General features: G+C 40.7%; 1 protein-coding gene across 2 annotated transcripts in view; it reads left to right on the top strand.

The window, feature by feature from the left end:
• rtn4ip1 (reticulon 4 interacting protein 1) overlaps positions 1-17,162 on the top strand; it is a 58,927-nt gene that overhangs the window by 15,363 nt on the left and 26,402 nt on the right. For both annotated transcript variants that reach the window (XM_069887480.1, XM_069887479.1), the window contains exons 5-6: positions 1,281-1,329; positions 12,648-12,784. In XM_069887480.1, the coding sequence (XP_069743581.1) occupies positions 1,281-1,329; positions 12,648-12,784 (186 nt within the window). The remainder of the gene's footprint in view (positions 1-1,280; positions 1,330-12,647; positions 12,785-17,162) is intronic.

Genomic DNA, 17,162 nt, shown 5'->3' with positions numbered 1-17,162 from the left:
AACATCTTAATCCCACTGATTCAGCAATTGCCACTATTTCCCTAAATGCTGTATGTGTAAATAAGACTTTTGCTAAAATTGTCAGAATTCAGTTATTATTGACCATTTTTAACAATGCTGCACATCCCTTCATAAATTAAAATGATCAAGTGATTCCTCTTCCAGAAAATTTTATTTCATTTCAAAGAATGAAAGAGAAATATGATATATCTTTGAATACTCTTTTTTTCTTATTATCAAATTAAAGCCTTATTGTTGGATAATTTTGGGTGTACTTCAAGGTTACCTAGATGGTCTAAATTTGAAATGTTACTTACTGAAAGGACTTGTATCTGAGATGTACGCTTTATTACAGAATAAAATGCTTAAGACGGATGTTTATAAATCTAGATTAAAATGCGAAAAAGGCTTGGCTGTATCTATTTCTTAGGATGATTGGATGAATCTATGTGAGGATAGAATAACTAAAATTGTAAATGTATGGTATTGTTTGGTTCATTATAATTTTATTCATCAATTATATTTAACTCCGGAGAAATTAAGGAAATATAAGTTTATTTCTTCGGATTTATGTTTTAGATGTCGTAAGGATGTCGACTTCTTCTTACATTCTACTTGGCTATACGAGACAGTGAAACCTTTTTGGAATAGATTTAAGGAACTTTTAGAAGCTATTTTTAAATTGAAGGCCCCACTTGATCCTTTAGTATTTTTGTTGGGTTATATTAAGAGATTGAGTTTGGAGTTAAAATTAAATAAATTTCAAATTTTTTTTTGAGATTGGCTTTAGCTGTGGCTAGAAAATGTTTGGAAAAATGAGACTAATTTGAGTATTCAGAGATGGCATTTGGAAATGAGACCTTGTATTCCATTGGAAAAGATAACATAATTTACGTAATAATTATTTTTTTTTAACTAAAACTCGGATTATATGGGGTTGAATTATTAATCTCCTTTCCACACATTAGTGGTGTTGTTCTGAACCATGGCAACTAATTGATGAGTTGTATGTTATGTGATCTCCTCTTTTTTTCTTTCCTTTTCCTAGGGGTAGTTTAGAGGGGGGGTGGGGAAGGATGGGAGGGTTGGGGTAGGGCGGTGGGGGGGGTTTGTAGGGGGTATTTACATTAAAAATATCATTTTTCATTGTATGTTTTATCATGATTAAATAAAAAGTGATTCCTCTTCCACATTTACTGCTGATAATTTACTGAACTCAATTAAAAAAGGTTGAACTGTAGTTGTTGGTTTATGTAATGTTTTTAATTTCTTCACTCCAGGGTTTTGATCCTTGGTGGATCAGGAGGAATCGGTACTTTTGCTATTCAGGTAAAGGAATCCATGGTATTGTTTATTTCTTTCTGGATCATCGCGCTTGCCTAGTTCTAATTGGGTTCCTATAGTCATAGGATTGCACAGTATGGAAGTAAGAAATTTGGCCTAACTAGTCTATGTTAATCAGTGGGTACCCTTCCCTATTGATCCCATCTATCAACACTTGTTCCTTCTGTGCCTAGTGATTCAAGTGCTTATCTTGACACTTCTTGAATGCTGTCAGTGACCTAACTTGAAACACCCTCTCAGACATTGCCTTCCACTTTCTGGATGAAGAAAGTCCCGCTCGTATCCTCTCTAAATCTCTTGCTGGTTACCCTAAAGCTAGGTCTACCAGACCACCAAATAGAGAAAAGTTTCCTGAAATCTTTCCTATCTATTACCTCTCATGTCTTTTGCTCTCCCTACCATATAATTCCATCTTGTCTTTAGACGTCCTCAACAATGGACTCAATCAGGGCATTAAAGACTCGTACTTTTGCACTTTGTTTTTTTTCCTCTCTGTATTGCAGTTTGTTTACATATCTGTTTGTTTACATGTGTACTGCTAATGTGGTAATTATGCCTTGGCCACCCACAGTAAAAAGAATCTCACATTTGTATGTGATGTCATGTATGTAATCTGACAATAAACCTGATAGCTGAATCTGAACTTTCTGTTATTGGTTGTGCCATTTTGGTTTCTTATTTGCTGGGTCCTGTATCCTTGACTGTATGCTATCTCTGTTCTCCCTCACTATCTATAATGGTTCCCAGATATAAATATAATTCACCGTATTTGCCTCCATTAGCCCATCTCGTCTTCCCTATTCATTTTCCCTTTTTGACTCTGCTTCATGAAAGCATGTCAACACTCAGTTCAAAAGTATAAGATGAAAAGATCTAATAGACATTTTCCTTCAGCTTCCCTGATTCTCTAATACTGCATAAATGTTTAATCTTTTTCCTATGTTGGAGAGCAAAGTCCATTGTAATATGGTAGAAAAATTAGAATTAAAAATAAAATCAGTAAATAGAGATGTTATTTCTTTTGAATAATTCTGTTTTGTTTTAATCAAAGCCTCTTTAATTCCCCTGACTCCTGTATTTTTGATCCTTCATTGTGACTGGCCGTCTGGAGTTGGAACACCTTGATGTTTTCCTCACTGACAACGCAGAGCTCATTTCCAGTCCCTGAAGTCCAGTCATAGATAATTAATGAGCTCTATTCCTGTCTGGTGAAGTGGAAATTAATCTGTCTAATGATTATTTATCATCTATAAACCACTCAAAGGAAAGGTGTTGTGGTTACTTAATGTTGCATGAACAGATTTTAATTTAGTTTAATTGGGGTTTCTTTCTGAGGTTCTTGATTTGGTTTTCTCATCAGTGCAGTTTTTAAAAATTTCTCAAGTTTCTTTTTGTGACATGATTTTATTAGGCCTCCCCTACTTGACTTCAGTAAGAGGAGACAGGCAAGATTCTGCCACATCATTTGTTTAAAGATTGAAAGAATCAAGCAGACAAAGCTGACATCTTTTGTCATGTCAGGTGTATTGCCTGCCCTTGGACTGGTGACCATTCATTCATTCATAAAGCCATAAGACATTTGAGCAGAAATCGGCTATTTTTTTCTCATCAAGTCTGCCCTGCCATTTACTCATGAGCTGATTTTTTTTCCCATCTACCCTGTCCGTCGAAAACAACCTTTCTGCATCTACCCTGTCCATGGAAAACAACCTTTCTGCATCTACCCTGTCCATGGAAAACAACCTTTCTGCATCTACCCTGTCCATGGAAAACAACCTTTCTGCATCTACCCTGTCCATGGAAAACAACCTTTCTGTATCTACCCTGTCCATGGAAAACAACCTTTCTGCATCTACCCTGTCCATGGAAAACAACCTTTCTGCATCTACCCTGTCCGTGGAAAACAACCTTTCTGCATCTACCCTGTCCATGGAAAACAACCTTTCTGCATCTACCCTGTCCGTGGAAAACAACCTTTCTGCATCTACCCTGTCCATGGAAAACAACCTTTCTGCATCTACCCTGTCCATGGAAAACAACCTTTCTGCATCTACCCTGTCCATGGAAAACAACCTTTCTGCATCTACCCTGTCCATGGAAAACAACCTTTCTGCATCTACCCTGTCCATGGAAAACAACCTTTCTGTATCTACCCTGTCCATGGAAAATAACCTTTCTGCATCTACCCTGTCCGTGGAAAACAACCTTTCTGCATCTACCCTGTCCGTGGAAAACAACCTTTCTGCATCTACCCTGTCCGTGGAAAACAACCTTTCTGCATCTACCCTGTCCGTGGAAAACAACCTTTCTGCATCTACCCTGTCCGTGGAAAACAACCCTTCTGCATCTACCCTGTCCGTGGAAAACAACCTTTCTGCATCTACCCTGTCCGTGGAAAACAACCTTTCTGCATCTACCCTGTCCATGGAAAACAACCTTTCTGCATCTACCCTGTCCGTGCCTTTCAACATTCCCGTTTCAGTGAGATCCCCTCATTCTCCTAAATTCCAAAACGTGCAGGCCAAGAACTGTTAAATGCTCCTTGTATGGTAATGCTTTCATTCCTGGATTCATCCTTGTGAACCTCCTCTAAACCTGCTCTAATGTCACACATCCTTTCTTAAATGAAGAGCCCAAAACTGTTCAAAATATTCTAAAAGAGTATTTTACCAGTGCCTTGTGAAAGCTGTGCAAGCCTTGAGCTCTGAAATTCCCTCTGTAAATCCTTAGTCCCATCCCTCAGACCAGTATTTTGGCTATTCTTGTCACACTTCCTTTGTAACCTTGGGAATTCTGTTTTGTGTCTGCGAGATTTTGCACAGCCTGGATTAGTCACTGTCAATATATAGCCCATTCTCCGAAAGGGAGGGTACAGAACATACACATTTTATTTTACTCCAACTTGAATTTGAGTATATGACTTTTGAATCATGGAATAATACTCTTCGAGGGATGCCATTTGAACCCATATGTCTGTGCACATGTCAGTACAGCCATCAATGAATCCCATTTCTCACATTTTCCTCATTTGTAATATTTTTTTCATGAACTATTTTTACATACAGTGCCCTCCATAATGTCTGGGACACAGACATTTTTTCCTTTATTTGCCCCCGTGTTCTACAGATTAAAATTTGTCATCAAACAATTCACATGTGTTTAAAGTGCACATTTCAGATTTTATTCAAGGTTATTTGTATACATTTTGGTTTGACCCTGTAGAAATTACAGCTCTTTTTATGCATAATTCCCCCATTTCAAGGCACCATAATGTTGGGACATTAGGGCTTTATGAGTGCGAAAGTATGTTAATTGCCTTATTGGTGCAGGCATAAGAGAGTTAGGTTTGCTTCTAAGCTGTGGAGTCTGTAGTTGCCATTTTTCAACATGAGGACCAGAGTTGTTCCAATGAAAGTCAAATAAGCCATTAGGAGGCTGAAAAACAATAATAAAATCTTCATATTACCAAAATCAACATTTTGGAACATCGATAAGAAAGAGCAAACTGGTGATCTCAAAGGGCCTGGGAGGCCAAGGAAGACCCTCCACTGCTGATGACAGAAGAATTCTCATCATCATGAAGAAAAATCCCCAAACACTTGCTCAACAGATCAGATACACTCTTCAGGAACCAGGTGTGGATGTGAAAATGGCTACTATCCTCAGGAAACTTCATGAACAGAAATACAGAGGCTACAATGCAAAATGCAAACCACTAGTTAGCCACAGAAACAAGATGGCCAGATTACAGTTTTCCAAGAAGAATTTAAAAGAGCCTGCAGAATTCTGGTAAAAGGTCTTGTGGACAGATGAGACTTGAGATCAACTTAAGATGGCAAGAGCAAGGCATGGAGATGTAAAGGAACAAAGCATATCAAGATTCAAAGCATATCACCTCATCTCTGAAGCATGATAGTGTTGGTGTAATGGCCTTGGCATGTATGGGTGCCACTGGTACTGGCTCACTTATCTTCATTGATGATGTAACTGTTGATGGCAAGAGCAAAATTAATTCTGAGGTGTATAGAAACATCTGTTCAAGTTCGAACAAATGCCTCCAAACTCATTGGATGGTGCTTCATCCTACAGCAAGACTGCTAAAGCAATAAAGGAGATTTTCAAAGCTGAAATCTGGAAAATTCTTGAATGGACAAATCAATCACCCAATCTAAATCCAATTGAGTATGCCTTTGATATGCTGAAGAGAAAACTTAAGGGGAGAAGCCCTTGAAACAAGCAGGAGCTGAAGATGCCTGTAGTAGCAGCCTGGCAGAGCATCACCAGAGAAGATGCTCAGCACCTTTAATATACATACCATTGCTATGTTCCAAATATTGTGGTGCCCTGAAATGAGGGGACTATGTATAAAAAGTACTGTAATTTCTACATAGTCAAACCAAAATGTATACAAATAACCTTGAATAAAATCTGATATGTGCACTTTAATCACGTGTATATTTTGATTACCAATTTAAAACTGTGGTGCACAGGGGCAAATAAAGGAAAAAAAGTGTCTTTGTCCCAAACATTATGGAGGGCACTGTAGAATATAAAATAGTACAGTGCAGAAAGAGGTCCTTTCACCTGTGTGTCTGTGCCAAACATGCCCAAGTCGAACTATAACTGCTATTTATCTTCATAGTGTTACAAGATCAAACCAGCAACCACAAAGAAGGCATATCACACAGGGGTAAAGGATGAACAATTACTTTATTAACAAAAATTCACCTTCAAACTTTAAGTCAAAACCCCCCTTTTATAACAATGTCCACTGGTTACTATGCAAATTTCTATAACAGTGTAAAACTAATAAATTTCCCAGCCTAAATATAACATATGTAATTAAAGTCTGTTATATTTCCAACCAGCCCACAGAAAAACTTAGACACAAAACAAACACAAAAGACTCACAAAACTTCGATCTCAACTGAAGCAAAGATCATAAAATTCAGTTTGGAAAACTGAAGCCAAAAGATCTTTGAGAGAGAGAGAGAGAGAGCACAAAATTCGAATGTCTTCTGTTGCTTGCAGAGAGACGAACAACTGTTTTGGTCCGGATCCTTCTGGCTGCCTTTGGAATGTTAATCTTTTTTGAAATCCCAACATTCTAAACTGTTCTCCAGACCATGACTCATGCTCTGGGCCTTCTTCCACTCAACAGCACCCCCAGTGGTGGTTTATCGTCCAAGTCCAGATATTTTTATTTTCTGCACATGCTCAGTCCGTCTCCGACTCTCTCAGCAGTCCACCTTCACCTTGGCTCTCGAAGGCAAACTCACTTTTTAACATAAAACCACACAACACATAGGCCAATGCACAACACAGAACTCTGTAACACCTCCCATTTTTTTTACAATAAGTTTGTGATTAGATTCCTATCTACCCAGATTAACATCTTGACAAACAATCTGCTATTACGTTATCCATCCCCTTTATGTGTGTAATAATTAAATCATACTCTTGTAATAGTAAGCTCCAATTCTTATTTTTCTTTTTAGACAGAAAATGGATTATGATCAGTGTATATAATTAACGGTTTTTGAGCGGTACAAATATACACATCAAAATGTTGCAATGCTAAAACAAGCGCTAATAACTCCTTCTCAATGGTTGAATAATTTCGTTGATGGTTGTTAAACTTTTTCGAGAAGTACGAAATAGGATGTTCTACTCCATCACCATACTTTTTCTGTAACAGTACAGCACGAACTGCTTCGTCACTGGCATCCACGGCAAAAGAGAATGGCTTTTCAAAGTTAGGGGACACAAGTACAGGCTGACAGCATAAAATGGCCTTTAACTTCAGAATCGCTTCCTGGCATGTATCTGACCAGATAAATTTTTCTTTCTTTCCAAGTAGTTTTGTTAATGAGAGTGGAATTTCTGCAAAGTTTTTACAAAATCTACGATAGTAGCCAATCATACCTAGAAATCCTCGAAGATCTTTCTTATTACCGGGGATAGGGAACACAGTGATAGCCAATACTTTCGCTCCAAACGGTGCCACCTGTCCCTGTCCTACCACATAACCCAGATAAATTACAGTGGCATGTCCAAACTCACTCTTGTGCAAATTCACTGTGAGGTATGCTTCCACCAGTCTCTGAAATAACTGCTCTAATTCAAGCATGTGTTCTTCCCATGTATCATACTAATTACTAAATCATCGATATAGGCTCCTGTGTGCTCTAAACCCTGAATTACTGCATTAATCATTCTCTGAAATGTGCCAAGTGCATTTTTCATCCCGAAAGGCATAACATTATACTCATACAATCCCGAAGGTGTAACAAATGCAGAAATCTCCCTGCCTCTCTTTGTCAAAGGAACACACCAGTATCCTTTTAAGAGATCAATCTTTGTAAGAAATTTAGCCTTCCCCACTTTATCTATACAATCATCTATTCTGGGAATAGGGAACGCATCAGTCTTTGTCACCATGTTTACCTTTCGATAATCTGTACAAAACCTAATTGTGCCATCTGGCTTAGCCACCAGAACACTGGGTGAACTCCAATTTTAACTTGATTTTCAAATGATGTCATTTTTGAGCATTTTTTGTACCTCTTGATCCAACAATCTGCTCTTTTTCTGATTAACTTGGTAAGGATGCTGCTTAATAGGCTTAGCATCACTGACCTCCACATCATGACAAGCCACAGTAGTTCTTCTTGGAACATCTAGGAATATATCCTTAAATTTCATAATTAATGTCTTAATTTCTTTCCTTTCTGATTTAGTCAAATGCATTAACTTTGTGTCTGAGTTTTGCAAAACTATAGAATTTTCCAGCCTGGGGCTTATCACTTTCTGTGCTCCATGCCCTTCCACGAAACTTATCTCCTCCTTACTTTCCTCTATAATTAGCACCTTGGTTGGAATCCTAGTCGTCTCCTCAGTCATTTTCTCAAAGTAAGTTCACGTGACAGACCTGTGTCTCTCTTCGATGATCAGGCATCTCAATGATATAAGTGACCTGGTTAATTTTTTATTTCACCTTATATGGTCCTGAAAACTGAGCTCTCAAAGGGTTTGAGTGCATTGAAAACAAAACCAATACTTTGTCACCAGGTTTAATGTCCCTAATTTTTGCTTTTTGATCATACCGAATTTTCATTTTTCCCTGAGCAGTTTTTAAATTTTTCCTTGCCATCTCGCAAACCTGATATAATCTGTTTTTAAATTTGAAAACATAATCCAACAGATTTGATTGTATATCATTATGTATCCACTGTTCCTTCAACAATAGTAATGGACCCCTGACTTCATGACCAAACACCATCTCAAATGGACTAAAGCCAAGAGACTCCTGAATTGCCTCTCTAATAGCAAACAATAACAAATGGATTCCTTCATCCCAATCCTTATTATTTTCCATGCAATAAGCCCTCATCATATTTTTCAGTTAAATGGAACCTTTCCAAGGCCCCTTGACTTTCAGGATGATAGGCAGATGACACAATTTGATTGGCTCCCAATTCATACACCACCTGTTGAAATATTCCAGTCATAAAATTACTCTCTTGGTCTGATTGAATTTCCCTTGGTAGGCCAAATGGTGTGAAAACTTTTAGCATTGCCTTCACAATCGTCTTCGCTTTAATGTTTCTCAGGGGAATAGCCCCTGGAAATCTTGAAGCTGTGCACATGAGTGTTAACAAATATTCATTTCCTGCTTTGGTTTTTTCCCATTCATTGTGCTTGTGTGGAACAAAGGAGCACAAGACAAAGGAGTAGTAGCATCCATTTGGCTCCTCAAGCTTACTCCATATTCAACAAGATCAAAGCACCATTTTCCTGCCTAATCCCCAGTTTCCCCAATTCATTTAATATCTAGCAACCCATCAGTCTTCAATTTAAATACAGTCTATGACTGAGTCTCCAGTGCCCAAGATCAACCATACTTTGAGTGAAAAAACTTTTGACCCCCTTGTCTACTTTAGTGTGACACAGTTAGTATAGCAGTTAGTGCAACGCTGTTACAGCGACTCGAATTTTTTATAATTCAGAACTTAAAAATTTCATTTCCGACCCAAGTCTTCATCCTCTTTGATTTTGTTATCCTTGGCTTAAGGCTCCACAGGCTGGGGCACACATCCTGCCACATCTAAACTGTTGAGCCCTTTAAGAATCTTGTATGCTTCAATGAGGTCACCTCTCATTGTAAACTCTGAGAACAGAAGTCTTACCTACTTAATCTCTGTTTATATGAATGACGTGCCTTCCCAGGAATCTTTACTCCATTCCTTCTGCAAAATCATTTTTTAGGTAAGGAAACCTAAATTGAACACAGTCCTCCAAGTGTGGTTGCATAAAGACTCTATGTGGTTGTAATAAAATGTCTTTGGTCTGTACTCAAATTCTGAAGCAATAAAGCCCATGATACCATTTGTCTTTTAAAAGACCTACTGTACCTGTGCGATGCTGTGTACAGGGACATATGTCTCTTTAAACATTTCCCAATCTCTCATCATTTAAACAATGCACAGTTTTATTTTCTACCTTTTGGCTGAAAGACTGGGGTTATACTAAATGAAATTTAGAAGAATGAGAGGGGATCTCTTTGAGACATATCAATTCTGATAGGAATAGATATAGGAAGAATGTTCCTGATGTTGGGGAAAATCCAGAACTAGGGGTCAGAGTGTAAGGATATGGGTTAAGCCACTTTAGACTGAGATAAGGATAAACCTTTTCACTTGGAGTTGTGAATTTGAGGGACACCCTACCACAGAAAGTTGTTGAGGCCAGTTCATTAGATATATTCAAAATAGAATTGGATGTAATCCTTCTGGCTAATGGGATTTAGAGGTATGGAGAGAAAGCAGGAAAAGGGTGCTGAGAGATGGTTGAGAGGGGATTTGATAAAGGTGTTTAAAATTATGAAGGGAATGAATAGCCTAGATGCAAGTAGACTCTTCTCCCTGAGAGCAGGGGAGGTTGAAACAAGAGGACGCAAGTTGATTTCGTGAGCCGAAAGGGCCTGTACCGTGCTGTATGTTTAAGGGGGCAAAATTTTAGGAGAAACATTAGAGGGTGCTTCTTCACTCAGAGAGGGGTGGCTGAATGGAATAATCTTCCCGAGGAAATAGCTGAGGCAGAGTCACTTCTTTCCTTTAAGAGGAGGCTAATATATACATGGATAAGAGGGGGTTGGAGGGTTATGGGTGGAGAATAGATGGGGGGAGCTTGCGGAGTTGTTTGTGTGAACTGGCGTGGACTTGAAGGGCCGAGATGGCCTGTTTCCATGCCATAAACTGTTATGTGGTTATACTAAGGAGAAAGATATTGAATAGTAAGATCAGCTATTGCATGTTGGTGCAGGATCATGGACTAAATGGCCTTCTCCTATTTTCTATGTTTTGATGCCCCCTCGCATTCTCACTTAATTTTACATCATCAGTAAATTGGATTATGATATTTGGCTCACTTGGGCAAATCATTGGTTGCATGGTTATGATGAGCATGTGTCCAATCACTGATTCCTGCGGCATTCAGATAGTGACAGTCTGCTAGCCTGGAAAGGATACATTTATTCCCACTCTTTTTCTCTCCATCAACCTACTGAATGCACTGCTACTATATTACACTACAATCCAATGCCAGTATATTACACCCAATTCCATGTACCCTAATTTTATTCACCAATCTTATAGAACTGCAATTAGTGCAAAGAAGTTTCATGAAACTGATTGAGAGATACGCTGAACAATTGAAATGGGCTCTTCACAGCATGTGAAGGATAAATCTTTAAGTTCTTGGCAATTTTTGAATTTCTGGTCTGATCTGTTACTTATGCATTTGAAATGAAAACAAAAAAATCTACAAATGTACATGAGATGTAGTTGAATTAAAATGTTAATTCCATTACTCCACTTATGTGTCCTGACTTGACAAGTACAGTATTTGGCAGCTTATGGGGATTGTGAGATGCTGGATAAGAGTATTTTCCGGATGCTTGAGACTTACTCTTGCAATGTCTGACTAATGCACCTCCATTAAGGATAAACAATTTAAAAGACATGAACAACAAAAATACTATACTGTATGTACACTAAACAAACCTCACTTGTATAAATATATTAATCTTAAACCATTTTACTTTATTTTCAGTGTTATTCTTTGAAAACCTCTAACTGTCGTTCCTCCCCCTAAGTTTACAGATAAAACCCCGGGGCAACTCTTACTAAGCAGGGATAAGGAGACAGTTTAAGAGAGTCACCACAATGGCGAGCAGTATCGACCAGGTCTTCATCCTGGGTGACTCCATTGCTGTTTCACACAACTTTATTTAAACAGCTGCTTGAGCAAAGCACAACCAAGGCCCTCTGCTGGCTGAATATTTTCTCCCATCGTCACTAAAAGTTTGTGTAACTTCAGAGAACATTTACTTTTACAATTTTAATCTTGCGTATCCTATTTATTCATATTTATTTTCATTTTTAAAACTTATTTTTCTCTGCAGGTTGCTTGAGGCAGCCAGTTGCTTGAATTCTGGATAGCAGGGGTTTTACTGTACATATCATATTGTCTGTATTTTTTTTCTCTCAGATTTCCAACACCTGCAGTATTTTATTTTTTGCAGCCGCATATTTGCGTTTTATTCACCAATCTTATTGGTCTGACCAGCTATGACCTCTCCTGGTCGTCCAATTTCTGTCAGCTGCTGTGCTTTTTGGACAGCTGCAATTTTTACAGAAATGACCTGGAATTTAAAAGGAATTTGTATTGTTGTTCAGTCGACTGCAAATCTTTGTAGCTGGTGGTGTCCTACCTGAATGTGCAGTTTCCATATGCCTTGAGGGTAGTTCATTTGAACTGCTAATTGTATTTCCATGGTGATGCACAATAGACTGCAGATGGTGGAATCTGGAGCAAAAACAATCAGCGGGTCGAGCAGCACCATTGGGCAAGATAACATGACTGACATTTTAGGTTGGAACCCTTCATCAAGAAGACACGACCTGAAAAATCGACCATTCTTTCTCTCCTACTGATGCTACTTGACCTGCGGAACTTCCCCCAGCAGAATTTTCTTTTTGCTCTAAGTGTCCGAGCCACTGGCTAGTGATTGTTTTACCTTTTTCATTCTTGTACCTCCACCTATATAAACCCCACTTGTTTCCACTTTCTGCATTGAGTGTGTTAGATTAATTGATATATCGCACGTCTTCACATTGAAGTAGTTTTGGGTACACTGATGAAAAAATTTATCCTTATCAAACCTATAAATCAGTCTTTGTAACTATCACTGTCGTGCACAGTATTGGGTCTAATCACTACCACTGGATTTTCGCTCCTAGCTTTTGAAAGCCTGGGGTGCCCATGTGACTGCTACCTGCACAGCAAACGCTTTCTCATTCTTAAAAGATTTGGGTGCGGATCACGTCGTGGATTATCAAGCTCAGAGCGTGGAGAAGCAGCTGAAGGAGCAGGAACTGTAAGTCATTTGCTGTAACGTTCAAGAAATCAGAAGCATGTGAAATGGTCCTGCTGACCTCCAAGGCTGACCTAAGTAAGGACACAAGAGGTCTGTAGATTCTGGAAAACTGGAGCAACGCACAAAGAGGAAGAGGAACTCAGCAGGTCAGGCAGCATCCACAGAAAGCAGTAGACTGTTGACATATTTGGGCCTAAATATCTTCATTAGGAAGAGTTTCCGGCCCAAAACTAACTCTTTTCCGTTCCATGGATGCTGCCTGGCTCCTTGAATTCCTCCGACATGTGTGTTGCTCCAAGGCTCTTTGGTTGGTGCACTCAGCACTCCACACTGTGCCACAGGCAGCGTTACTAAATGTTATCCTGATATACGAGGTTGTTGGTTAATGTAGAATTGGTACATTTGACAGAATTGGTAAATTCAACTGAATTTGTGTAGAATTGGTAATGTTAAAATATAGGGAGAGATTGCACAGGCTGAAATTGATGCATTAGATTTGCATTGATACAGCACCTTCCATACTCTTTGGGACATAGACATTTTTTTCTTTATTTGTCTCTGTGCTCCACAGTTTTAAATTAGTAATCAAACAATTCACATGCAATTAAAGTGCATATTCCAGAGTTTATTCAAGGTTATTTGTATATATTTTGTGTTGTTTTTTAGACATACAGCATGATCATAGGTTATTTTGGCCCACGAGTCTGAGCCACCCAATGAACCTATAGCCCCAGTATGTTTCAAATGGTGGGAGGAAACCGGACCCCCTGGGAAAACCCATGCAGACACAGGGTGAACTTGCACATTCCATACAGTGTGGGATTCGAACCCCAGGTCCTGGTCCTGTAAAGCCCTTGTGATAACCATTTGACAATGTGGAAACGATAGCAGTTTTTATACATGGTTCCCTCATTTCAGGTCGCCATAATGTTTGGGATATTTGGCTTCACGGGAGTTTGTGATTACTCTGGTATGTTTAATTGTTTCACTGATGCAGGTATAAAACAGTTAGGCTTTTTTCTAAGCTTTTAATAACCTTTGGAGTCTGTAGTTTCCATTTTTCAGTGTGAGGACCAGAGTTGTACCAATGAAGGTCAAAGAAGCCATGATGAGGCTGAAAAATAAGAAAAAAAAACTAAGCAACATCACCCAAATCTTGGATTTTTCTTCATTATGATGAGAATTTTTCCGTCATCAGCAGTGGGAATCTTCCTTGGAAAAACCAGTCCCTTTACGAATACCAGAACGCTCTTCTTAATGATGTTCCAAACTTTTGATTTTGGTAATCCTAAGGTTTAGCCACTGTCTCTTAATGTTTTATTCTTGTCTTCCAGCCTCATAACGGCTTCTTTGACTCTCATTGGCACATCTCTGGTCCTCATATTGAAAAATGGCAACTATAGATTCCAAAGATGATCAAAAGCTTAGAAGCAAGCCTAGCTCTCTTATACCTGGACCCTTGAATCAATTAAACCTACATGAGTACTCACAAACACCTGTGAAGCCAAACGTTGCAAATATTATGGTGCCCTGAAATTAGGGGACTATGTATAAAAAGTGCTGTAATTTCTACATGGTCAAACCTAAATGTATATAGAAATAACCTTGAATAAAACCTAGAATGTGCACTTTACATGTGAATTGTTTGATTACAAATTTAAAACTGTGGAGCACGGGGAAAGGTGACTGTCCCAAACATTATGGAGACACTGTATATAGCTACTCACTTTGGAAATGTGTGGTTCAGCAATAAATGAGTTTGACAGAGTGCAGAAGGATGTGATAAACACCTTTTCAGAATAGTGTCTGCATTAACAACACTCTACATTGGATTAGTTTAGATGTTCTCATTCCAGCTCTGTTGTAGAGGGCCGGGTCAACCCCACACACGATGGGCCGAATCACAGTAGCGAACAGCCAGCATGGCAGATTTTTTACAAAACCAATCTGGTGAAGGGCTACCACCAGGATGACGTCCAGAAGATGGCCATAATCACTCCGTTTGGCCTCTTAGAGTTCCTGAGAATACCATTCGGATTGAAAAATGCAGCCCAAAGATTCCAGCATCTCATTGACATAGTGGCAAGAGACCTGGAGGGGATTTTTGTTTACCTGGATGACATCCTCATTGCCAGCCCAGATGCCAGGACCCACAAAGAACATTTAAAACGCCCGGCTGCAGACTTTCGGTTTGTCCACCATCGACTTCCTTGGGCACTGCATCTCCAGCGAAGGAGCAACACCTTTGCCTGACAAGGTCGATGTCATTCGGAACTTTCCCAAGCCCTAAACCCTCAAAATCCTGCAGGAATTCCTTGGGATGGTGAATTTCTATCATCGCTTCCTCCCAGGAGCAGCAGCCACCATGCAACCTCGCTTCGACCTCGGAGCCCAGCTGGTCTGCGGAGGCACTCCAGGCATTCGAGGAGACCAAAACAGCACTTTACAAAGCCACGTACCTGCCACACCTGGATCCAGACTTGCCCCTGTCGTTAATGACAGATGCCTCAGACTGGGCAGTGGGCGCAGTGCTACAACAGTGGGTGGATTACCAATGGCAGCCACTCGCTTTCTTCAGCAAACACCTCTGACCAGGTGAGCTGAAGTACAGCACTTTTGATAGCGAACTGCTGGCAATGTACCTGGCCATACACCATTTCCGGTACATTCTCAAAGGCCTACAAGGACCACAAGTCGCTGGTGCAGGCGCTGGGCAAAGTCTCGGACACCTGGTAGGCGAGGGAACAATGGTACCTTTCGTACATCTCTGAATATACAATGGACATTTGCCACATAGCGGGGAAGTCCAACGTGGTAGCTGATGCACTGTCCAGGCCAACAATCTCCGAAGTGTCGGTTGGCATTGACACAGATCAGCTCGCCAGGGATCAGGCTGAAGATGTCAACACACAGGCATACCGCATCACCATCACCAGCCTACAAACTCAGGAATTCACACTGGACCCAGGAGGCCCAACATTCCTGTGCGATATGTGTACAGGCCACCTCAGGTCAATCCTGCCCATGACCTGGAGATGGCGGGTATTCAATCAAGTGCATGGACTCTCATCCTTCCATCCATTCAACAGTCCATCTAATTTCAGACAGGTTCATATGGCCCTGGCTTCAGCGCTAAGTTTCACTTTGGACAAAAACCTGTGTACATTTCAGCAAGCCAGTGTCCATCGGCACACTGAAGGCCCAGTGCAATGTTTCCCACCCACAGCGAACAGGTTCGACCACGTGCACGTGGATATTGTAGGGCCCCTTCCCATCAGCCAGGGGATGAGGTACCTTTTCACCGTGCTCGACCACTTTACACGCTGGCCAATGGCGGTGCCCATGCTGGCCTGCGACATGGAGACCTGTGTGAGAGACTTTACCTCACAGTGGGTCGCCAATTTTGGTGTCCCTTCCCACATAACTTCAGACCAGGGAGCCCAATTTACCTTTTTCCTCTGGGCAACCATAGCCAAATTCTGTGGCAGCCAGCTGCACCACACAACCACCTACCACCTCCAATCCAATGGGCTGTTAGAACGCTTTCACTGCTATCTAAAAGCAGCTCTCAGATCATGGCTGCATGGGCCCAACTGGATAGATGAACTCCCATGGTTCTTCTTGGACATCTGCATACCACCTAAAGAGGGCCTTCCCACCTCATCACCGGAAATGGTTTATGGCACACTGCTCTCCATCTCAGGCGACGTCCATTTCGGCTCCACAGAACCACCACCGAATGCCCTGGACATCTTACAGTGGCTGAGGAATCACACCGCCTACCCACATCCACTACAACCAGCCACGTCCCACAAGAACTCAAAGCCACAGACATTGTCTTTGTAAGACTGGGCAAACCAGGTACCCCCCTGCAGTGCCCTTACGAAGGGCTTTTCAAGGTACTGAGAAGGGAGGGGGTTGTACATACTCTAGACATTGGAGACAGGCACAACATGTTTACAGTTGACTACCTCAAGAAAGCCCACTTGGACTTTTCAGAGCCTTTCCCTGCCTCTATGGGCGCCCGCCCAAAGACAATCTCCCAAACCTCATCCAAAGAGACTGCGATTCTGGGGGTGGGGGGAGGGGGTAGTGGGCCGGATCAACCCCGCACACGACGGGCCGAATCACTGTAGTAAACAGCCAGTGCGGCAGGGCACAGGGGCTTTCCTCACTGTGCAGAAGTTCCAGGCTGCAGAAGTGCGTTGCCAGGGCAACGACCAGGCCTTGCGGCAGCATTTTGACATCACTCTCGTGAGCCTGTCGCCTCCCCTAAAAAGCAATGTGCATGGTTTGAGTAAACGGCAGTTACTGGTTTACTTGCTTGGTGTGATCAGCAGCTCCGTCTCTAGCAGTGCTAAACGATCCAAATTAACCA

The sequence above is a fragment of the Narcine bancroftii genome, chromosome 6, assembly GCF_036971445.1.
Source record: "Narcine bancroftii isolate sNarBan1 chromosome 6, sNarBan1.hap1, whole genome shotgun sequence".
Lineage (NCBI taxonomy): Eukaryota > Metazoa > Chordata > Chondrichthyes > Torpediniformes > Narcinidae > Narcine > Narcine bancroftii.
The sequence above is the reverse complement of the archived record's forward strand: the minus strand, read 5'-3'. Positions and strand labels throughout refer to the sequence as shown.